The 25257-nt window shown below is 47.0% G+C and overlaps 1 protein-coding gene across 2 annotated transcripts; it reads right to left on the reverse strand.

Moving 5' to 3' along the window:
- Positions 1–6167: 6167 nt before the first annotated feature.
- C1s (complement C1s) lies at positions 6168–18308 on the reverse strand. Of its 2 annotated transcripts, NM_138900.2 has the most exon segments (12): positions 6168–7546; positions 8383–8457; positions 9230–9358; positions 9889–9967; positions 10335–10450; positions 11226–11379; positions 12328–12527; positions 13297–13422; positions 15999–16176; positions 16476–16683; positions 17040–17174; positions 18006–18308. In NM_138900.2, coding segments are annotated over 11 exon segments (2085 nt in total). In that variant the 5' UTR covers positions 17063–17174; positions 18006–18308; the 3' UTR covers positions 6168–6749.
- Positions 18309–25257: the final 6949 nt, after the last annotated feature.

Below are 25257 nucleotides of genomic sequence, written 5' to 3' on the forward strand. Positions count from 1 at the left end.
AAACTATTTGGAATAAGACTTCCATTTTGAGTGGTGGTCCAGTAAAGTCTAAGTTCCCAAGACCTCCCTGGGAACTGACATCCTACTGGGCAGAAAGAGACACGTACATGGGTAACTGACAGCCTGGTTGGCAAGTTAAGACAGGAATATTAGACGAGGCAAGTTCCCTGCCACAGTTGTATACCCCAACCAATGCGAGCAGGATAAGTGTACAACAAAGCCATGTCCCTAAGGAAACCCCTATCCCTAAATCTTGATTGGCAAAATACCTTCGCAAAGATGTCTGTGGATTTTGGGCCTGAAAACCTCTTAGGATCTTAACTCAGGGTCATGTTTCAGTTCCCGAATCTGAACCACAGGCCTGGAGGACCAGTCCTGGAGCGTATGCTCAATAAATTATCTGACTGAGATCAGTGTCCGAGTGGTTTGTGAGGTGACACACTTATTACGTTGTCCGGGCTGATCTCAAATTTATTCTCCAAGAAGTTCTTCCTCCTTGGCATCTTAAGAGCTGAGGCTGCAGCTGTGTGCTACCATGCCCAGTTTACCAACAATATTTTGAGAGGAGTGGAAAAAAGCAGTATTCTCTCTTTAAAAGCAGTATTCAACACGTATGGTGTTTTACCTGCGTACACATATGTATACTGTTTTCATGCAGTTCCCCCAAAGAAACCAGAAAAGGACACTGAATCCTGCAGACTGGAGCTACACATGGCTGTGGGCTATGTAGGTGCTTAGAACTAGCTCTGGGCCTCTGCAAGAGGAGCCACCTTATGGGTGTTGAGAACTGAACCCAGGTCCTAGGCAAGAGTATCAAGTGCTTTAAATACTTTTTGTTCTGATAAAAGAAAGCTGACTAATGGCTTACTCATTGGTCTGTTCACTTCTGACTAGAATCCAATGATTCACCAGATGCTGTGCCTGTCTGTAGCGCCGTGCAGGAAGGGGAGGCAGAAGAAGCACAAATTCAAGGTCATTCCTGACTATATAGCTAGTTCAAGGCCAGCCCAAGCCACATAAAGCCTGTTTCTAGGAGGAGACAGGAGGAAAAGGTTCTAAAGAGAGGCTCTGGAGAGATGGGTCAGTATTTAAAAGCACTTGACACTCTGGCCTAGGACCTGGGTTCAGTTCTCAGCACCCATAAGGTGGCTCACAACCATATGTAACTCCAACTCCAGAGGATCTGACGTTCTCCTCTTGCCTCTGTAGGTGCACAGACATACACTCAGATACCCATACACATAAAACAAAAATAGATAAATCCTTTTCAGAAAATAATTGTAAAAAGGACAATATACAGGTGGCTGACTTTGGACAAACTTACGTTCTCTTTTTTTTTTTTTTTTTTTTTTTTTTTTCGGAGCTGGGGACCGAACCCAGGGCCTTGCGCTTCCTAGGTAAGCGCTCTACCACTGAGCTAAATCCCCAGCCCCTCGTTCTCTTTTTTGCATTGATTTTACTTACTTATTCTCTCTCTGTCTCTCTGTCTCTCTGTCTCTCTCTGTCTCTCTCTGTCTCTCTCTCTGTCTCTCTCTCTGTCTCTGTCTCTGTCTCTCTCTCTCCGTGTGTGTGTGTGTGTGTGTGTGTGTGTGTGTGTGTGTGTGTGTGTGTGTGTGTTCATTCACTGTAGGATGTGTCTAGAAGTCCAAGGACAGCTTTCAGGAGTCAGCTCTATGCTACTTCCATTGTTTGGCGTCCAGGATTCAAACTCAGGTCTCCAGGCATGACAACAGGTGCTTTTTACCTACTGAGCTAATGGCCCAAAACTTGCCTCCTTTTATCTTCTTGTTTTGCATACAGAATACATTACTTAAACAAGACACTACTTAAATTATTTCATTATAAGGGAGACTTTTTAAAGCCATTTTAAAGAACTTTCTAATGTTATGTGTGTATGGGTGTTCTGCCTATATGTATGTCTGTGTACCATGGGCAAGCCTGGTGCCCAAGGAAGCCAGAAGAGAACACTGGATCCGAGTCTGACTCCAAAGCGGTTGTGAGCAGCCGTGTGGGTGCTGGGAATCAAAACCAGGTCTTCTACAAAAGCCGGTGCTCTCAACCACTGAGCCCCTAAGCCACCTTTTTTGGATATCATTATGTTTTTATGTTCTTGTTCACTTGTTTGGTTAGTTTGTTTTTTGTTTTGTTTTGTTTTGTTTGTTTGTTTGTTCGTTCGTTTTGAGAGACTGTCTCACTATGTAGCCTTGGTTGGCCTAGAACTCACTATGGAGATCTGCCTGCCTCTGCTGCCCAAGTGCTGAGACTAAAGGAACCTGGAGCTGATGGAAGAAACATGCTCAGCACAGGCAGGGCCTAGACCAGCCCCATCTCTGCACCCTAGGAGCCCCCTTTCTTGTTGGCTAAGGACCTGCTGAGGGGCAGAGGGCCACTTCTTTCCTTTTTTTTAAAAAATTGGATATTTTTTTTAATTTACATTTCAAATGTTATCCCTTTCCCAGTTTCCGGACCTTAAAATCCCTATCCCATCTCCCCTCCCCCTTCTCCTATGAGAGTGTTCCCCCACCCAACCACCCACTCCTTCCAGCCTCCCTGCCCTGGCATTCCCCTACACTGAGAGGTCCAGCCTTGACAGGACCAACGGCTTCTCCTCCCATTGGTGCCCAACAAGGCCATCCTCTGCTACACATGCAGCTGAAGCCATGGGTCTGTCCATGTGTAGTCTTTGGGTAGTGGTTTAGTCCCTGGGAGCTCTGGTTGGTTGATATTGTTGTTCTTATGGGGTTGCTAACCCCTTCAGCTCCTTCAGTCTTTTCTCTAACTCCTCCTCCAGTGGGGACCCCATTCTCAGTTCAATGGTTGGCTGTGAGCATCCGTCTCTGTATTTGTTAGGCTCTGGCAGAGCCTCTCAGGAGACAGCTTTATCAGGCTCCTGTCAGCATGCACTTCTTTTCTTTTTATATTACGTGTGTGTGTGTGTGTGTGTGTGTGTGTGTGTGTGTGTGTGTGTACACCCAGGGAAGTGTGTCTGTGTCATGGCACAGGTGTGGCAGATAGAGAACAATTTACAGGAATAAATGATCTTCTATATCCTGAAGATTGAACTCAGGTCTTCAGACCATCTGAACTCTCGGGAAGCCCTTTATTTAGTGTTCATTTTTACTTTATTTAGTGTTTATTTTGAGATATGGTCCCAATAAGTTGTAAGGCTGGCCTTGAACTTAGGATTCTTCTACCCCAGCCTCCTGAGCGTCTAGGGTGATAAGCCTGTACCACCACCCTTGCCAGCAAGGAGGGAATTACCTCACAGGCACCTAAACTCATGAGCAAGAGCTAAAAGCCCAAGCAGACTGGAGCTTCTCACTGGAAACATGTCAACTTTTTCTATACACTTGTCAGTCTTAAAGCCAGACGTAGTGACACACACCTCTAAGCCCAGCACCTGAGAGACAGAGGTAAGAAGACCGGAAGCTCATATTCTTACCTAAACAGGAAGATGAAAGCCATCCTGGACCGTGTCTCAAACAAAAACGGTATTAGAGTTTTAGCTCATTTTCTACTTGTTTGCTATTAATCTCAAATATCCAAAGAAAGAAAATGATCTATCACAGGTCAGGCTTCTCAGTGGGGCTCTTTCTTCTTTTGTGGAGTAATTCAGTGTTTTTTATATTATATTTTGTGCATATGAATATTTTGTCTGCATGCATGTCTGTGCATCACGTGTGCGTTGGAGGAGGACAGAAGAGTTAGTCAGATTCCCTGGGACAGACGTCACAGACATTTGTGAGCCGCCATGCAAGTGCTGGGAATTGAACCCTGTGAAAGAGCAGCCAGTGCTCTTACTGCCGAGCCATCTCTCCAGTCCTGTCTCTCCAGCCCCATCCCTCCAGCCCCGTCTCTCCAGACCCGTCTCTCCGCCCGTCCCTCCAGCCCCATCCCTCCAACCCTGTCTCTCCAGCCCCGTCCCTCCAACCCTATCCCTCCAACCCCGTCTCTCCAGGATGGTTATTGTTGCCGATGATAATATTGACATTGTTTGTTTGCTGTGTTGTGTTTTGTTTTGCTTTGTGAGACAGGGTCTAGAGTCCAACTCTGTAGCCCAAACTGGCTTTGAACTCACTCTGTAAGCCTGCCTGGATTTGCACGCAAAAATCCTCCTGCTTCAGTTCCCTAAGCAGCTGGTGTTAACAGGTCCCGGGGTCCAGCAGGCTGGTTTCCCATTCTGGTTGCCAAGTGATGTGTTTACCCTGCAGTCTAAGTGAACTTTTGAACTGAACTATTTATCACTGTGCAAGATCAGAGTCCTTTCTTGATAAGCTCCAAACACACTCCTGTTCACTCTAACAAAAACTGTCCTGATAGCCACCCCTCACAGCAGACAGGCCAGAGCCCCGCCCCCAACCCAGAGCCCCGCCCCCAACCCCAGATTCTTAATCTGGTTTTTGGGGTTTTTATTTTTGTTTTTTTTATTTTTGTTTGTTTGGTTTTGCTTTCTGTTTTTGTGGTGCTGGGAATTGAACTCTAGTCATGCTAAACATGCACTGTACCGCTAAGCTAAACCTCCATCCCTATTATTATTTTAAATCGTGTGTGTGTGTGTGTGTGTGTGTGTGTGTGTGTGTGTGTGTGTGTGCGCGCGCGTGCGCGTCTGCTTCCACGCATGTGCACACCATAGCTCACATGTGAAAGTCTGAGGACAACTTTCGGGAACTGGTCTTCTCCTCCCCTGTGGGGCTTGGAATTCAAACCCAGGTTGCCAGGCTTGTCAGCAAGTGCCTTTACCCACCTAACCATCTCATGGATTCTCCCTTTTAAACAATGTATTAGTATTTCTATTTTGTTTTGAGACAGGGTCTAACTAGGTAACTCTGGAATTTGCTGTGTGGATCAGCCTGGCCTCGAACTCCCAGAGTTCTTCCTGCCTCTGCCTCCCTAAGTAATGAAATATAAGGTACACACTACCACATCCAGCTCCCCCTCCCCATTTATTAATTTTATTATTATTATTATTATTATTATTATTATTATTATTATTTGTGTATGTATATATGTGTGTGCATGTGTCAAATTGGTCACACACATGCCAAGGCGCACTGTGTGTGGTGGTCAGAGTACACTTTGAGAAGTCAGTTCTTTCCTTCCACAGATTTGGGGATGGGACTTATGATTTGTCGAGTTTGCATTCTCCAGCCCCAGACTCTTGTTCTCAGTCCTTAACTCTCATGAAAACAGGACGGATCTCCTGTTTTCTGCTTCTAAAAGGCTAAATTTCTGCTGTGGTTTGTAGCTCAGTAAGCAGGATTTCTGCCTAGTATTCTCGAAACCTTTCAGCTCAGTCCTCAGCAGGCATAAACCAGGCGTGGCAGTGCACACCGGTAATCCCAGCACCCAGAAAGTGGAGGCAGGAAGATCAGAAGTTCAAGGTCATCCTTTGCTACATAGCTCATTTGAGGCCAACCTGGGCTATAGATAGGGTTCTCACACCCTGGGCTACAGATAGGGTTCTCACACCCTGGGCTACAGATACGGTTCTCACACCCTGGGCTATAGATAGGGTTCTCACACCTGTTCTCCACCTGTCCATCTCAACCATGGGAAGACACGAATTTCTCATGGTCTTAGCAAATGAGACACTACTCAGTAGCAAAATTACAGTTATGAAGCAATAACAAAAATAAGTTTATGGTTAGAGGTTCCTAAGACCACTGGAAATATGTGTTTTCTGGTGGTTGTGACCCACAGGTTGAGAACTACTGCTCTATTTTTTTTTTAAAGCTGTGTTTCAGGGCTATAACATATCTCATATCTCAGCAGCAGAACACATGCCTATCATGTGTGAGGCCTTTGGATCCCATGCTCAGCATACCCAATAAACACATATGGACTAGATGTGTTAGCACAGTCCTGCAGTCCCAGCACTTAAGGAGAAGGAAGGAAGGAAACAGTAAACTCCAGGCCACAGTGTGAGTTCCGAGCCAAGGCAGACTACATAGTGAGATCATGTCACAAAATATCTTTGTTCTATGGTCCTTTGGCATTCTTGGGGAGAAGATTTGTTTCATTTTAGTGTTTTGTTTTCGGGTTTCTTCCCTAGAGTCAGGGAAGATCTCTGAACTTTTGGCTGACACATTTTTGTTACAGAGTTCAGTCTATTTTGCTACCTTACTGATACAGTAACCAAAATTACAAAAAAAAAAAAAAAAGGCCAACAATGTTCAATTTCTCTTTTACTAAGTCATTACATTGTATGATACAAAGGAGGATTATAAGAAAACTAATTTCTAGGAAACATATTGAAACAACTCACAAAGGAAAGCTAAGGTAGTCAATTCTGACTTCCAGCTATTGGGTAAATCTCACTTAGAAAAAAGGCTGTGTTCCCTGACTGCATAGTGTTTCAGACAACCTGTCGATGCCTGAATTCCATGACAAAATACCCTCAAATTTCCCTCTCCTTCTGTGGCTCTCGAGCCAGCCAGAACCAGATTGGAAACATGCTTTACTGTAAGCAATAAGGATTTCAAGCAGGTTAAATGAGGGGGAAATCGTTTAAGATATCCCTGTGGGATGAAGCAAGACAGAAAGGCTTCCGCCATGTTGTTAGCAATAGCAACTGAATAACCAACACGGCTCAGTGATCAACTCTGCCTCCAAGCAGGCTTCTTGACAATCATGTTCAACGTTAACCATGCTCCCACACCCTCTCTCCATCATTTTGAAATAATGGGACCGTCCCAGGATCTGAGAAAAATGACCTTGCTATGCCCTGGAGGGGTGTTGTTACCTACGGATCAGTCCTTCTTGGGCCCACTATTCTCCTGCATAGTTTTCAGGATCCAGTCCACGTAGTTCTTTACCTTTGTGTAGATCCCATAGGTCCCACACTTTTTCCCCCAGGACACCAGGCCAGCCACATAGAATTTGGGGTCCTTGACATTGGGGACCGGCAGAGCAAAAGCCCCTCCGCTGTCACCTTCACAGCTGTCCACACCCTTTTCCCCAGCACAGATCATGTTGTCAGTGAAAACATAGTCGTTTGACCTCGCTTTCGGGTTTTCCACTTTCACCTGCTGGCACTTTTCTAAAGATGTTATGGGTAACTTCGCCCCTCTGAGTTGAATAACATTGGTTCTATTCTCTGTTCGGCCCCACCCAGAGATCAGCCCCAGGTCACCCTCTGAGGGGTTGTAGTCTGAGGAGGTTTCTGGCAGGCAGATGGGGGCAACAGTGGGTCCCATTTTCACAGGGTCTTTGAGCTGCACCAGGGCAATGTCATTGTCAAAATTTGTCCGTGTATTCAGGTCGTCCTCTTGTTTCCAGCTGGGATGAATAATCACACGTTCAGTGATGAGCCTCTGGGCATTTCTCAACCGCTCTATTTTCAGAAGTGTGGACCCGACATACATCACTGGGTCAGAGTTTCCCTCCACAACGTGAGCGGCCGTCAGCACCCAGTACTCATCGATAAGAGCCCCGCCACCTCGGGGGGACTCAAAGTAGACCTGCCAAGGAAAACTTTGAATCTTTGTAGAGTATCCTCCAAATATCCTCTGCTGTACTTTAAAGGGCTCGGTGGGTACTCCACAGACTAGGAAGGAAGAAGATAGAGAGAAACAGGGATTGATGCTGGCCTCCGGAAAATTCAGCCACTCAAATATTCTACCCAGGGGGTGGCAGAGTTCTCTGGCACATCATAATCAATTTTAGTCAACTACCTCCGTATCTGATTCTCCTAGTCTCACCTAAGCACCTCCTTTGCCAATGCCAAGCAGACTTATGGTAGAGATTGGCTAGGGTGTGTGTGTGTGTGTGTGTGTGTGTGTGTGTGTGTGTGTGTGTGTGTGTGTCTAAATCCAAATGAGCTAGTATTTTACAGTTCACACCTTGACCCACAACCCCTCTGAGACAGACTTCATGCTTAGCACATAAGGCCAAAGACCCAAGTAGAAGCCAACGCTGGGAAACTCTTCACCTCACAATAATGGCAGCAGGCTTTCTCCCTTCCACTAACACTCAGATGAAGTCCTTATCTAGTATGTATGTGGGTACAGGGGTGGGGGTCTCACTACAGAACCCAGACTGGTCTCACAACTCACAATCCTTTCTCAGCGTCCAGAGTGCTGGGATTACAAGTACACACCCCCAGACCCAGCTCTGTTAGTGTGGGTTGATCTCCACTGCCCTAGTGACTAATGTGACACCAACTGCTGATGCTGGCAGACTTTTCTATTTCCCTTCAGGTCAGCCTGAGTTGATGCTGTCGAAGGAATTCCACAGTGCAGAGTTTCTATCACTTCACTGGTCTGAGCTCTGGGAGATGGGGCTAACTGAGCCCTTCTGGGGAGGGTTACAGCTAATTTCATGCAGTAGTTACTCCCTACATGAATAGCTATGGTTTCTACCCACCCCCACAGCCCAGATTACCTGGAATACATTTTGGAAGCTCGACACCCAGCTGGTCATTCACCCAGCTCCCATTAGCAGCACAGTGATACTCTCCTGGTATAACACAAGGAACGAGTCACATTCAGCTCATCTCTCCCCCCTCCCCTTTGATTTGAAACCCCAGCTCCTCTGTGTGTTCAATGGGGAAACAGATCAAATGAGCTAGAAAAGAACCTTCAGCCAGGAATGATGCCACTGGCCTCTAATCCCAATTCTTAAGAGGTGGAAGCAAAAAGATCCAGGCCAGCCTCTGCTACATAGAAAAGGCCTCCCTAAACCATGTGAATCCATCTCAAAAACATTAGAGAGAGATAGGGAGGGGAGGAGAGGGAAAGGGGAGAAATAGCCCAGGCTCACTTTGAACAATTCCTACCCTACCTTTCAAGGGCTAGGATTACAAACCTCCATCACCATGCCTGCCCTCCTATGGGTTTTATGGGAAAATACTGGTACAGAATCAGATAACCACATGAAATCAGTGTCATAAAGAAATTCCTGTTGCACTGTGACACTAAGCTGGTGGCCTCTATGGCTCCCCGTGAATGATCTGAGTACAGATCTCATCCCTCAAGACAACTATGTCCTTAGACTAAGACTAAAGAATCTAAAGAATAGCAAGTTCTTCTCTCTCCCTCTCTCTCTCTCTCTCTCTCTCTCTCTCTCTCTCTCTCTCACACACACACACACACACACACACACACACACACACACACACACACTTCTCTACAAACTCTCTCCAACAGAGAGAGAGAGAGAGAGAGAGCAGCAATCACCCTCCGAGTCACCCATGCTCCTTCACTCTCTCTTCTCTAGCAGAAGAACCCACCGCCTTCTTCCTGTTCCATGTAGTAATATGGCTCTTCGCACGTGTAGTGGATGACGGAGCCGAATACAGTGTCTTCTGGGTCTTCAACTTTACCATTCTCAATGGGTTCTGGAACACCACAGTCCACAGCTACAAGGGAAAGCAGGGAAATGCACAGTCACTCCCTCCCAGGAAGAGTTAGGGACCCATTCTGTCCTCACCCCTTCCTTACTCACATCCATAATCACCCCCACCCCCGTGATGAATCTTTCAAGCCCAGTCTTTTAACGGCACCATCTCTACCCAATTCTCTAGCCCCTGATACCTGCCAACACAGATAGCGGCCAGTGCAGACAGATGGCTCTTGAGAGAGGCCAAGAGGAACCTAATTCTCTGGTTAACAGAGGCTCCTATGTGAGCCGAAATATATTCCCTTAGAGCTATTGACAACATATCCCATTGCCCCTTTCTTTAAAAGAAACATGGTCGTCTAATTGGCCTAGGACTAGGAGAGGGCTACACAATCCTCTATAAAAAAACAAAAACAAAAACCTCCTTCAAAAACTCAAGTCATTCTCTCACAAGCCTAGAAGAAAACCATGCGTTTGAATTGTGATGTGCTGATTATTCCTTCCTCTTTGGTAGGAGAAAGAGGAGTTCCGCTCCGAAGAGACACCTACGTTGACACTCTAGCCTGGAATTGCTCCACTGTCCGTTGCTTTGACAAGTGGAATAGAATGATGTTGAGCCAACATTTCCCTGGAGGAGAACAAACATCAACATTAATTTTGAAAAGCATACAGAAAACCAAACCCAATAATGAAATTGAATCTCTGGCCTTGGATCAATGAGAAGTCCTTATCGAAAGAGACTTGGAACACCTTCAGAAGAATAACCCAAAGTAGCCAGGAGCTGCAGTGAGAACACAGCTCTGTCCCAGCATTTCAGCTCCCTGTGCACAGGAAGGTGAGGGCAGAGCTCAGACCAGGAGCTCCAGACCTCACAGGAAGGACTGACAGCCTTGAGCCGTCCTGTCTATAGGAGGTATTAATACAGCAACAACCCCACATGCTTGCAAACACTGATCTAGAGGCTGAGGTAAAAAGGTCCCTGGATGGTACTTTACCTCCACAACTTCGAATCCATCCACACAGGTTATCTTCACGACATCTTTGAACACGTATTTTGCCTTTTCGGGCTCCCAGATAGAATTAGCACTGATTTCTTTGGGACAGGGGATGGCTTGGAGAGGGCAGAAATGAGATTTTACTACGTAGCTGGAAACAGTGTGCTATTTTACATAACTCCCCACCACACCACCAACCCTCTTTTCGACACAGGATCTCTCTGTGTATCCTAGGTTAGATTGGAGCTTACTATGCAAGCCAGGCTCGTCTGACTTGCAGTAATTCTCCTGCCTCTACTTCTCCAGGGCTAGAATTGTAGCTGTCTAATAGCATCTTCAGACATTCTCACATTTCCTGTGCATGGGGGAAAGGGGCTAGTATACCAACCCACAGGCTGGAGAAGGACATTGGGTACCTGCTCTTACACTCTCTGTCTTACCCTCTTGAGACAGGGTCTCTCACTGCACCCGGAGTTTGCTGTGTTTGCCTAGGCTAACTGACCACCAAGACTCTGTGATTTCCCTTTCTCTGCCCACCACTCAGAGACACAGGAGTTACAAACGTACTTGGCTATGGCTAGACACGAAGATCCACACTCAGACCTCAGGCTTGCTCAGCAAACGCTCTTACATTCTGGCCCTGTCCCCACATACTTCCCAAAACACCCCCTCATCCTCAGTTCTAACGTCTGACATTCCAATGAGTGAAAGAATAAGGTGCCACCCATTGAGTGAAAGAATAAGGTGCCACCCATTAGCTGTCCCTCCTCCCTGCTGTCTGCATTTTCAAGACTAGTTAAAAATTTATTGACCAAGGAACAGTCTGTTTTGTTTCTACGCGTCCAAAGAATTTTATATCCCCAGTCAAAGAGGTGTGTTTAGGGTACTTACGATCTCCATGGTAACGAAGCTTCCAGCCTTTATTTTGCCCCGTTAGGTCAGTTTGAAAGACAATATCAAGAGTATTGCTCTGGGTTTTAATAGTTAGAGGTCCAGGGAATCCATTGCCACAGTAAGGACCAAACTGTTGGTTTTTTGCAGCAAACTGGAAGGAAACAGTGTTATAAAATCACAAGAGAGGAAAATGTAAAGAAAAGAATTAGAGGGTGGATATGAAAATGAGAGGTCTTGTAGTGGAGAAGAAAAGAAAGAAAGAGAGAGAGAGAGGGGGAAGGAAGGAAGAGAGAGAAAGAAGGGAAGGAGGAAGGGAAGGAAGGAAAGAAGAAAGAGAAAGAAAGAAAGAAAGAAAGAAAGAAAGAAAGAAAGAAAGAAAGAAAGAAAGAGAAAGGAAGGAAGGAAGGAAGGAGGAAGGGAAGGAAGGAAAGAAGAAAGAAAGAGAAAGAAAGAAAGAGAGAGAGAAAGAAAGAAAGAGTGGGTAGAAGGAAAGATCATTTTCATTTCAAACACTGAGTCTGATGGTGCAGGCTTGTAATTATAGCCACTTAGAAATCTGAGACAGGAGGATCACAAATTAAGGCCAGCTTGGGCAATTCAACGAGAATCTGTGCTGAAATAAGAAAATAGAAAGGGCTGGGAACGTAGCTCAGTGGTAGAGCACTTACCTGGTGCATGGGGCCAAAGGGTCAATTCCCAGGACAGGAAGGAAGAAAGAAAGGCATAGTGGAAGAGAGAGGAGAGGGAGAGATTAAAAGAGGAAAGAGGACTCTCTCACCAGTAGTGGAGGCTAACATTTGTAATCCTAGCACTTAAGAGGCTGGGATGGGAGGGCATTTTTGAGAGTTTTGAGGCCAGCCTGGGCTACATAGCAAAACCCTGGCTTAAGGAAGTAGCAGGATAAGGATGGAGAGAGGGGGGAAGGGGGAAGTGGAGGGGAAGAGGTAGAGAGAGAGAAACCAAAAGGGAAAATTAGTTTCCAAGATGTAGCTATGCAGTGGAGCGTTTGTCTAAAACCACAAAGAAGGCAGCTGCAAGAGAAGCCTCAGCAATCTAAACGAGTTGGGGCTCAGAGCCAAATTCATCATCTATGACGCACAGTCAAACTGTCGTGGCAGTTCCCCTCTGAGTCAGCTGGTTCCACATCAAAATCTTCTCTCCGGATAGTCAACACCAGTCGGAAGCCCTCCTGCAGCCGAATCTGGTATTCACACCTTGAGTTCTCCGGGTATGGGTTGGGATAATTGGGACTTGCGATCTCCCCAATCAGGGCAGTGAATACATCCCCACTACAGTTGACTATAGGGAGGGAGAAAAACGAGAAAGGACCAATCAGATACAAAGACAAGGAGTCCGTGCCCTCTCCGTTCCTTTCCTCCTAACCAGAGTCTTCCATTCAGATTGGCCCAAGGATCTGTTCCCCAAATGAAGCCTCTGTGAAGCAATTACCCACGGTGCTCTTGAGGGGAGCTAGCCAAGCCTATGCTGTGTCTCTCTGCTTGCTACGATTAATATAACAAAGTTTCCATGTGGAACGTTCAATAGTTGTGAACAGCCTCCCTCTTCTCCAACTAACCAACTTTACCCTGAAGCCTCATGTTGTGGTTTGGATAGTAAACATCTCCCAAAGTACTAAGGGCTTGGTCACTGTGACACTGTTAGGTGGATGATGGATCATCGAAGTATGACCTTGAAAAGGACATTGGTACCCTTCCCCTCCCTCTCTGCCCTGTGACGAGCAGCTTTGCTCGACTACCCAACTCCCTTACATGATGCTCCACTTTACCGCAGACTCCAAAACAATGGATCCACCCACCCAACACTGAAATAGCCAGAACCATGACCCAAAATAAACATTTTATCCTTTTAACTGTTTAAGTCTCCTCTCGCAGCAATGTAAAGAGACTACACCTTATCTTCCTCCCCTCCTGAGACTCCTATTCTGTTTGTGAATAGCTAAAGCAGGTGCTTTTGAAGGCAAAGCCTCATCAAAATCGGAAAGACAGACAAAGTCCTCAGTCCATCCCAAATCCTAGGGAACATGAGGACCTCTTGATGCTAAGCTCACCCCCACAAGTCCTCATGTCATCGTGGAGGAAGTATTCTGGGGGGCAGGAGCAGAAGTATCCACCAATGAAGTTATTGCAGAAGTGGCTGCAAGGGACATCTGTAAAGTCTGTGCATTCATTTACATCTGCAAAAAGCAGAGAAAAGTCAAGGTCAAGAACAAAGACCTACAAGGAAGAATGATGTGAGACAAATCTATAAGGAAAAAACAAACCAAACACCAGAAAAGGCTTGTTACTTAAATACTCTCAAAGCCAGGCATGACAGCTCATGCCAGTAATCTCAGTATTCAGGTGCATGAAGCAGAACTGACATGAGTTCAAGGCCAGCCTGGACTTCAGTGCAAACCCTTTCTCAAAAAAAGAAAGGAAGAAAGACAGAGTCAGAGACAGAGAGAGACAGACAAGACAGAGAGACAGAGACAGACAGAGAAAGAGACAGACAGAGAGGCAGAAAAAAACAGAGACAGGGAGAAACAGAGACAGAGAGAACAGAGAGACACAGAGAAAGAGAGATAGAGAAAGAGACACAGAGACAGAGAGATGGGAGGGAGGAAAGAAGGGAGGGAGGGAGGGTAGGAGACAGGGAAAAAGGAAGGAAGGAAGACTCTAAGGTTCCAAGAACATCATGAAAGAATGTTGGAGCCAGAGGAAGAGAGGGAAGTGTTGTGGAATGCTGCCTTCCAGGCATGGCAGACCAAGGCACTCTTCGACTCACCAAGAGTCGAAGACTCACTTATTCCCTGCACAAGACTGTGCCTGTCAATATCCTGTCATGTCGCGGAGAAGGACTCATGAGGCCCCACCCTTCCCTGAGGATCTATAGGCAACTAATTTATTGCGGGAGCAAAAGAGAGACATCTTCTTCAGCGGTGCAGCCACTGTAAGGTGCCCATGTGCCTGTAAATAGCCCCTTGACAGGCTCTTACACAATCCTAAAGAACTGGAGTTCTAACAATTGTGAGATGCCATGTGAATGCTGGGAACTGAGCCCTGGTCCTCTATGAGAACAACAAGTTCCCTGAATTGCTGGGTCATCTCTCTACAGCCCCACATTTTAAAATCTACAAATACAATGAAAAAGGTCTCGCTCTAAATTACCTTTCTGAAGTCTGATTCAGAGCTGTGTCTGCCACACAGCTGTAAGGGAACTCACACCGTGAGAAAGAAGTCCTATGACTTTTCTTCCATACAAAATATACAACACCCTGCCCTGTTGGTACATGTAACTCCAGCGTTCAGAAGACTGAAGCAAGAGAATCAGGAGTTCAAGGTTAGCCTGGACAACATAGAGACACTCTGTCTGAAAAAGAAAAAAACGGTGCCAGAGGAAACACCGAAAGTAAGGATGTTGGTACGGTGATGTCACCTGGGGAGGAATGTTAGTACCTACTTTATAGGATGTTGGTTTTTCTGTAAAACCGGATGACATTTGGACTTTATGAGCAGTCCTAACTTCATTTTAACCTGGAGATGGACGTAGAAAGACCTAGTACCACATTGTCCTTCTTATATGATTCTTGGCAAATGTTCTCAGTTTCCAGTTCTCTAGTCCTGAAGTTTCCGAGAGACTTACAGACACAAAGGAAGCTTTCTTTTTTTTTTTTTTTTTTTTTTTGGTTCTTTTTTTCTGAGCTGGGGACCGAACCCAGGGTCTTGCGCTTACTAGGTAAGCGCTCTACCACTGAGCTAAATCCCCAGCCCCCAAAGGAAGCTTTCTATCACTAAGCCGGAGTGATTAGTTTTTAATACAGAGTCTTTTGTACCCCAGGCTGCCCTTGAACTCCTGATTCTCCTGCCTCTACCTCCTTGGTACTAGAATTACAGGTGTGTGCACCATGCAGAATTCCCAGCCCACTTTTTAATTTTTTTTCCTGATTTGTTTTTGAGACAAGATCACTATATATCCCAGAACTCACTCTATAGACCAGGCTGGCCTCAAACTCACAGAGACCTGCCTGCCTCTGCCTCCTGAGTGCTGGGATTAAAGGCATGCACCACTACACCCAGCTTAGATCTGTATTTATCATTACTGTTGTCCATGCATGTGTAAGCACATACTGGGAACATCCCAGGCCACATACGTGAAGGACAGAGGACAAACATAGAGTTCTTTACTCCTTCTACCTTCTCATGGACCCTGAACTCTAATGGGTGGTTGCATGGCAACCATTTCACAGACTGAACTGTCTTACCAGCCCCCCTTTTGCTTCTGATATGGAGACAGGATCTTACTAAGTTGCCTGTGTTGACCTTGAGTTGACAATTCTTCTGCCTTGGCCTTCAGAGTGTACGGGCCTGCACCACCAAGACCAGATCCTTATCTTTATAGGAAGACCATGGTGCCCACACTGTAGGGTTGAACTGAAAACCGAGTTCATGAAACGAAGCCTTCTGATAGAGCGCCGCTTCTCAATGGTTCTCATGCTCGAACGCGACTTCTCAATTTTGCACATGCTCATAATCTGCTTTACCACCACTAACATGTGATAAAGTCACACAAAGGCAAATCCAGGGCAAGTCAGCATCTGTTAAAGGTATGAACGGCCCTGGGGCAGTGGCACACAGCCGGGGCTGCATAGCGAGACCATGACTCAAAGGGAGAGAGAACGGAATCCTCATCGGATGCACTGTGTGGTACTTTACCTGCCTCTCGTCTTTTCGTTGACTCCAGATGTCACACACAGAGAGAAGGAAGCCTTACCTACGGCTGAGTAATACGCTGCAAAGCCAGTAAACCGTTCCTCGTTGGAGAAGTCTGACGTAAAGACCACCTGGAGCCTATTGTATGGGAATTGAAACTCTTCTACAGTGGGGGAGTTGGGACTCTTGCTGGTCCTCTGGCCACAGAGTCTCTCTTCCTCGATGCCTCCTGAGATTATCTAAGAGAAGGATCAAATGTTAAACTAAGAATGGGCAAAGAGAGCAGAACCTTTACTCCCCATCTCCAGGTCTGTCTGTCTGTCTGTCTGCCTCTCCTGTCCATCTCCCCCATCCACACCTCATCTGCCCCCAGTGCTGGGGATCAAACTCAGGGACTTGTCCTTGCACGGCAAGTACTCTACCACTGAGTCATGTCTCCACCCCATAGGACAGCTTGACAACACACAGCCCCCCAAATCCTCTCATTCCTCCATCTCTCCCCCCGTCCATCTCTCTCCCTCCTGTGCCCGTAACATACCTGCACTGAGTCGTACGCACAGTTCTCTGACAGCTCCATGTCCAGATGGGTGAAGTAAAGGTGAATCCCAAACCCCTCTGGGACTTCTATGTCCCAAGTTTTCACGACCTCATTGGGGTACGCCTGGGGATAATTAGGGGACAGGATCTCCCCATACATGGTAGGCTCAGCAGAAAACGATGCCAAAAGAGAAAAGAAGACAAAGCACCTGGAAGGAGAGGGAAAAAAGAATCACAGAGAGGCAAGGAAGCCAGGAGCCAATGGTTTCACGCAGAACTCTGACCGTTAGGCAGCCAGCACACCACAGAAGAGACAAAGCTTAGAATAAATATATATATAAAAAAATTAAAGATCAAGGTTGAGATCTGAGCTCTCTCTGGAGAAAACTAAGAAGCCACATATAACAGCCCTGTGTGTAAGCCCAGCAGTCTGGGGACAGAAGGTGGTTAGTGAGTGTCATGACAGCTTGGACGGCATAGTGAGACCCTGACTCAAAACTGTGAAAGAGAGAAAGAGAGTGGAGATGGAGTTTGTGCACATTTCTGTCATTACCTGAACACTTACCACATCTCTGGTGATTTGCCCATGGCTCTCTGGATCTCTGACTTGGAGGTAAAGGGCAGCCGGGCTGGCTGTCTTTATCTGACAAATACAGGTGACTGCTTTGGCAGTGAGGGGCCACCCAGGGCTCAGTGTCACCTTCGCAAGAATACCATAGAGATAGGTTCCTATCAGGAGTGGTCATCACATGATACCTGGCCTCTCACATCCTCTGCCTGACACTTCCCAGACTAGCGCCGAGTTACCCTGCCCTGAGCCATCCTCCAGTTTTTCTGCAAATGAGTGGAGTTTCTCCGTCTTTTGTGTCCTCCTCCACCCAGTCCTGGCCCCTTGCATCGGTCTCTCCGCATTTCCACGCAGGCCTGAGCATCCTGACCGCCCTCCTGAGATCAGACCCATCCCCTCCGATTCAAGTCAGCTCTCCTTGATGTGCTTTTGCAGGTGCTTCTGCTGGTGGCCCAATGGCCACTGGTGGAGGAATGAGTTTCCTTCAAAAGGGACAGGAAGGGATCTTGGGAGAAGCTAATCCAAAAGAAAGTATCCCCCGCTGTGACAGGATGCAGAGAATGATGGGGGGGAAAAAAGGAAAGTAACTGAGAAACTTCAGGGCATGCCAGTGTGCCTTCCTTTACCTTTCTGGAATTTGTTTGTTTTGTCTTTTGCTTTAAAAGCAAGGTATCTTCCCATAGTTCCCAGAAAAGTCTTTCACAAATTGCCTTTAGCCCTGGAAACACTGCTATGTGAAAAGATGAGGCTGGGGTGGGGTGGGATGGGGTGGGGTGGGATGGGGTGGGGTGGGGTGGGGGCGGGGGTCCAGCATATGAGAACCTGTATCTGTATTCTGCCCTTGCTCTGAGCTCCTTCCAACCCTCCATCTTTGCACCAAACCTTACTCTACATGGTTCGCTGTCTTTCCCTGTTCCCCCATCAAAGTTTCACTCTTCAAGCCTTGCTCTTTAAAAATGTTACCTTCAGGAGCTGATGGGAACAAGTGGGTCAGCCTCCTCTCCTGCTTCTGGTCATGCCGCGAAGCCCCTGCGGCTCCAGAGGGCTCTGCAGGAACCTCCGCCCCACCTCCCTGTTCTGTCTGCTCTAGGATTCCCTACCACAGTGTGTTGTGCATGTCCGAAATTCCCTGTTCCAAACAGCGGGGGCTGGGAGACCACAACCTAGGAAAGTGTAACCGGCCTTGATCTTCGAGCTCCCTCTGCTTTCAAAACAAGAACTGCATCAGCTTCCCTGGGTTGAGAGATCCCGAGAAAAGATGGGAATGGGGAATTTTGAGATTGCCTAATTCTCTCTTTCAGCCAAAGGGTGTGTTTCAGAACTTTCGGGGAAGTCAGGTGATTTATTTTTAAGGGAGGGAGGGGTTAATAGGAGGGGGGAAAACTAAACTCAGAAAGTCCAACCCTCTATCTGTGTGAGTAACAAATCAAAGAAGGAGAGCCACCAGAAGTAGAAGTCGTTGCCTGAAAGCTATAGGAAAAGCAAGATGGCTCAGGAACCTGTGTCCAGGCAGAAAGACTTGAAATTCTACAGTCCCTGAGACCCCCCGCATCATAGGAGAAAAAACAGCTCTTACAAGCTAGCCTCAAAGACAATGTAAATGACAATGTAATTATTTAAATTAAAAATACCCAGCTCCGAAAAAAAGAACCAAAAAAAAAAATAATAATCCCGTCTTTGAGACAAATTTAGTGGTTGGGTGACAACTTACACCTAGACTGCAGACAGCACGCGCTCTCTCCTGTTCTTTGCCCTAAAAGTCCTATCTCGAGGCTGGGCAAGGTGGCCAATGCCTGTGATTCCAGAAGAATTTCTGAGAACCTGAGTCTAGCCTGGGCTACATAGAGAGTATCCGGCCAGCTAGTTCTGTATAATACATTTGTTTCTTGTTTAATTTGATGCACAGCTGTGACTCCAGTCCTAGGAAGTGAAGCCAGGAGCTATCAGAAGATCAAGGTTAGTTTTTCCTTATATAGTCAGTTGGAGGTCAACCTGGGCTACCTGAGATCAAAAAAGGGGTGGAGGAAGAGAGGGAGGGAGGGAGAAGAGGGAAAAGATCCACTGCATCACTTAACCATGGCCCTGGGGTCATAGGCATCATTTTACAAAGGCAATATGGCTAGAGAGACCTATAAGTAGTACCTACCCCCATCTCCGGGCAGAGACAACAGCCCACTAGCAGGATTTAATCTTTCTGAACACATTGGTCTCCACTCCTTTCAGGGGTGGTAAGATGTAGAAAGTATGAGGCATGGTGCCATGTGCACCTCTGCTTACCCAGAGCCAGACCTGGAGTTAGAAGGCAAGCTCTTAGTGTTGCCAGGATTTTTGGCTTGTCTAACGTTGTTTCTCAAACTTTAATAAATTTGCCCTCAAGCGTCATTCTGAGTCCATTTCTAAATTATTTATTAGTGAGGACATGAACAGATGGCTCAGAGGTTAAGAGCACTGGCTGTTCTTCCAGAGGACCCACGTTCAATTCCCAGCAACCACATGGTGGCTCACAACCTTCAATGTAATTCTGGTTTCATGGGACCTGACACCTTCTGGCCTCTATGGACACCAGGCGTGCATGCGGAACATATATATATATAGACAAAATTCTCATACAAATAAAATAAAATAAGTAAATCTAAAAGAAAATTTCTGAATAGCAATGAACCGGGCTTCTCTTCCTCTCCCTCCTCCTCTCTCTCCCCTTCCTCCTTTTCTTCCTCCTCTCCCCTTTCTCCTCTTCCCTTCCTCCTCCTCTCCTTCCTCCTCCTCCCTTTCTCCTCCTCTCCCTCCTCCTCCTCTCCCTCCGCCTTCTCTTTTTCCTCCTCCTCCATCTCCTCCTCAGGACTGGGTCTCACTGGGTAGCCCTGACTGACCTGGAACTTTCTGTGTGGTCCAGAGCAACCTTGAACTCACAGTGAATGCCTGTCTCTACCTCCCAAATGCTGTGTTCCACCATGCCAGGCAAAACAGAAGATGCTTTTTTAGGTCTAAGCCTGTAGGACCTTAAACATGGCCTCATTCCTCCCCCAGGTATATCTCTGGGAACCCCAGAAGCAACACCAAACCTTTGTTTACAGTATAAACATCCTTAGGGCTGAAGAGATGGCTCAGTGGTTAAGAGCAATGACTGTTCTTCCTGAGGACTGGAGTTCAGATCCCAGCACAAACAGGAGAGTTTCACAACCTCCTGTAACTCGCAGTTCAGGGGATCTAATGCCTTTCCCTGACCTCCAAGGGCTCCTTCATACACATGGTACACATACACTCACACGCGGACACACACACACACACACACACACACACACACACACACACATGCAACACTAATAAGTAAATTAAGTAGCTTTAAAAAGAATAGTTTAAGCAGGGAATGGCCCACACGTTTACTCTGGGAGTCTGAGGCCAATCTAGTCTACAGAGCAAGTTCCAGACTAGCCAGAGCTTCATAGTAAGACCCTAGCTAGAAGGGTAAATAGAAGATAGATGAGAAATTGATTGATTGATAGATCATACATACATACATACATACATACATACATACATACATACATACATACCAACAAAACAAAAAGCTTGGGCGTGGTGCATGCCTTTAATTCTAGCACTTAGGAAGCAAAGACAGGTGGATCTTTTAGAATTTGAGCCAACTCTGATCTACAGAGTGAGTTCCAGGGCAGACAGGGCTAAACCCAGCCAATGAAACCCTGTCTCAGAGAGAGAGAGAAAGAGAGAGAGAGAGACCCTTCCCTTAGCACACTGTCCTTTGGCCACTGGACATATTCCTTAAAAGCAGGGTATTCCTGTGAGGAAAGGAGGGCTCTCTATCCATCTCTAAACCTGCTGCCAAGCCGTGGAAGGGCCCACTGCAGCCAAGTCCAAGGGTGGGACAGGATAGGGCTCATGGGCCTGCCGAGTTAAAGTGCTCAGGGTCCTGGGAAAACTCCAGAGTGAAGAGCTGGGATGTTCCTGCCGGTGTTCCAGGCGGTGATCAAGAACTGGGACCAAGCCACAGATGAGAACTACTTGGAGGTCTTTACACGGGGAAGAGGGGCCCGGCCAGCCGGCGAAGTCACGGGGACCACCCTAAGAGATGACGGTATTAGAAGTAGAGACTCCTCTGGCAGGTCACAAGGACAGCAATGGCTGTTTCAACTGTGAGACCTTCCTAAGCCTCTGAGCTCCACAGAGCTCAGCCACCACCACTCTCCCAACCCCCCCACCCATCACCCCCGTGCTTGAGAGGCAAGTGTCCTCTCTCTGAGAGCTAGAAGATCAGGGAAGCCGGTTTCTGTCCAGTCGCTGTGGAAGAGCCAGGGTTTGCACACTTTCGTTTCTCCTCCACAAATGCAGTAGAGAAGAATCCTCGCCGCCGCCGCCGCCCCCACCCCCGCTCCACCCCCGCCCCCAGCTGGAAGCTTGTTCCCGCCGCGAGGCAGCCATCTAGTGTTGAAAGTTAAAACATGGCTTTTAAAAAACTGTTTAAAGAGCATCTTCACTTTCCCCCTGCCTCTCTTGTGACCCAGGGTTTTACCGCATCAGCCCTAACCCGACCCAGTGCTGTGAACTGTCCTGTGACCTCATCTGGGGTCCGTATACACCGAAACCGGTGCAGACAGCTGCGGCAGACACTCAAGTGTGTCTCTTCTTTGATAAGCCCACACCCTTGTGCGTCTTATTTTCTTCCTCACTGCCTCATGTACTTAAAATACATGTTTAAAAAAAAAACGTTTTTGCTGTTTTTATTTGTTTGTTTGCTTGTTACTTGGTTGTTTGGGGATTTTTTTTTTTCAAGACAATTTTTCTCTGTGTAGCCCTGGCTACCCTTGGAACTTACTCTGTAGACCAGGCTGGCCTCAAACTTGAAAGAGATCTGCCTGCGTCTGCTTCCCACATGCTGGGATTAAAGGCGTGTGTTTTCCACCACCAGGGTTTGTTGGGTGGTTTTGTTTTGTTTTTGTTTTTTTCAAGACAGGGATGCTCTGTGTAACCCTGAGTGTTCTGGATCTCCTCTCTCTCTCTCTCTCTCTCTCTCTCTCCACCCCGCTCATCCCCCGCCTCCCAAATCTGTCATTAACCACCAAAATCGGATTTAATAAGAAGATGCCGGGGTTGGGGATTTAGCTCAGTGGTAGAGCGCTTGCCTAGCAAGCGCAAGACCCTGGGTTCGGTCCCCAGCTCCGAAAAAAAAGAAAAGAAAAAAAAAAAAGAAAAGAAAAGCCTTTCGGAAGCACTTCAGCTCTGTTTTGTACTATCTTGAAATTCTGTTCCTCCCCGGGCTGTGACGACTTCCCCACCTCCACTGACACTCTTGTGTGGAACATGTTAGTGTCTATTTTTCCCTGGAGCCCAAGCGTCAGAACCCCAGTACTGAGCTGGCTGGTGAGCTCGGCCTCGTAGGACATCTTCGTCAAAAGAATACTCACTTTTTTCAATCTTCATTTTTGTTTAGGTGTGAGTGTTTTGCCTTACTATGTATCATGTGCATACAATGCCGGAAAACGCCAGAAGGGGGCGGCCGATGCCCTGGGACTGGAGTTACAGCGGGTTGTGAGCCTCCTTGTGGGTGCGGGAATGGAACCTGTCCCCTCGAAGCGAAGCCATTGTTCTTAACAGCTGCGCCATCTCTCCGCCCCCCCCCCCCCCCCACACACACACACAGGCGTTCTCCGACTCTTCCGGTATTTTCAGATATGCATCTCTTTTATGACATTTGTCATTGACTTTCATGAAGTCCCTCTGCTTTAGAGCCATTTTCCTCCTCCGGCAGGCTTTCTCCTTGACCTCCTGCTGGTTTGGGAACAAAAAGTCACCAAACAGGTACGTTTTGGTTTTGTCCTGAGACAGAATCACATGTATTTCAGGCTATTTTCAAATTCACTATGCAGCAGAGGGTCGAAAATCCTCGAAATTCTGATTCCCCTGCCTCCTCCTCCTCTGGGTCCTGGAATTATGAGTATCACCCACCACACTGGACTCTCTTCTACATTTTAACGTCAGTTCCTGTAATGACCTTGAGCCACCCTCAACACCAGCAAACTCAGCCCTAATAACTCTCCAACCTTGAAACGCATCCAGGAAGCTGGAGAATGACCCATGCTCAGGAACAAGTCACCGGGATCCAAGGTCAGACCTTCTCCTGTTTCTTCCTCTACGTAGGATGGAGTTTCCCAACCCAGCACACCATACCTATCCTCTTGCCCTTACAAGCTAAAGCTGGGCTGCTCTGTCGCTCATGTGATACCTGTAGGAGGTCAGTTCCAGAATGGGACATTATCAGTAAGAAAATCAGTCAGACCCGTTCCAGGCTTAGTCACCAACTCAGGACACTACTGAGAGTTACTAAAGCAGTGGTTCTCAACTTTCCCAGTGCTACAACCCTTTGATACAGTTCCCAGAGTTGTGGTGACCCCCCCTCTCCAGCCACAAAGTTATTTTCATTGTTACTTCATAACTGTGATTTTGCTACTGTTATGAATCACAATGTAAATATCTTGGAGCTAGAGGTTCGCTGAGGAGGGTTGTGACCCACAGGTTGAGAATCACTGGGCCGGAGCCTTAGACACTGAGTCTTGTAAGAGAAAGTTGGATCGTGGGGCACATGCTCATCTGCTTTTTGTTCCAAATGGGGCGAGCACACACTGTAGCTATTATGTGCTGGGTTGTCTCAGGTCCAAAACAATAGGAAGAAGTGACCGTGGACTGAAGTCTATGAGACCATGAGCCAAAATCAACCCTTCCTTATGATAAGTTGCTTATCTTGGATATTTGATTTTTTTCCCCCTACCCTAAAGAATTGAAGCTTGAAAGGGGGCTCAGAACAGCCAGCATTTCCACAGTGCCGAACAGTGGACCAAACTGTTTTCCCTTTTTCTGCTAACCCTTCCCAGATCCAAGCTAACCCCTGTTCCTCTCTCATCTTCCCTGGGTTTATCCTACACCGGGTGAGAAGTGCATCTTCCCTGACGACAGCTCTACACCTTGCTGAAACTGTGCTGCTCATCAGAGTCAGATCCCAGGGGCTGGTTTCTCCAAATGTCATAAAAACAGAGTGTACTTTCTCTAGTAACTGCTTTTTGTGGCCTCCAGGGTGGGGAACACAGCCTGATGGGTACAGTGCTTTCTTGGTGTGCCCCAGGGCCTGAGGTCAATCCCTAGTCACACAGAGAAAGGAAAACAGAACGTTAATGTGTCATCACGGTTCATTTGTCTAACAAATAAGGTTCCTGTTGATTTGCGGTACTTCAGGCTAAACCTAGGGTGAGCTGTGCAAGCCCTGGACCACTGAGCACCTCCCTAATCCTCCCTAACCTTTTAGCAGTTTGGGTTTTTAAAAGATTTTTATAGGGCTGGTGAGATGGCTTAATGTGTGAAGATGCTCACTGCCAAGCCTAATGACCTGAGTTAAATCCCTACATGACAGAAGGAGAGAACTGACTCGCATGGCTGTCCTCTGCCCTCCATACAGACACACGAATCTTCTGCATCCATATGCGCGCGCGCGTGCGCGCGCGCGCGCACACACACACACACACACACACACACAAATAGTAAAAATTTTAAATTAATTTAAAAGGTGTTTCTTTACATTTATGTGTTATCTATATGTGCCTGTGTGCACACCACATGTGTGCAGGTGCCTACAGAAGCCAGAAGAGGATGCCAGATGCCCTGGAGCTGAAGTTACAGGCAGTTGTGAGCTGCCCAACTTGAATGCTGGGAACTGGATTCAGGTCTTTTGCAAGAATCATGAGTCTTTTTTAACTGCTGAGCCGTCTCTTCAGTCACCCCCTCTCCTATTCCTTCCCCCCATCCCCACCCCATCAACGTTGTTGTTTAGACTTGAGCTGCCAGGCTGGCCTTGAATTTATAATCTCAGGCCCTGGCCTCCTCAGCAGCTGGGATTATAGGCCTGCCCCAGGAAGTAGACAGACATACACTGCGTGTTTACTCTGTACTGAGAGTATGAACACAGGCAAGGGTCTTCACGTGTGCCCCGCCCTGTGTACTCCGCCCTGTGTGCTCCGCCCTGTGTGCCCCCTTCCTTCCCCATTCCCATACTTGCTTTCCCAGCCAGATTAATGGTGCATCCCAGTAACCCAGCACTGAGGAGGGCCAAGGTAAGGAAGAGCACCAAGCCACCAGGACTACAGAGGTAGTGAGACCCTGTCTCAAAAAACTAAATACATTTTTAAAAAGAAACTTGCTTTCTAGTGGAAGA

The sequence above is a fragment of the Rattus norvegicus genome, chromosome 4 (assembly GCF_021556685.1).
Source record: "Rattus norvegicus strain SHRSP/BbbUtx chromosome 4, alternate assembly SHRSP_T2T, whole genome shotgun sequence".
NCBI lineage: Eukaryota > Metazoa > Chordata > Mammalia > Rodentia > Muridae > Rattus > Rattus norvegicus.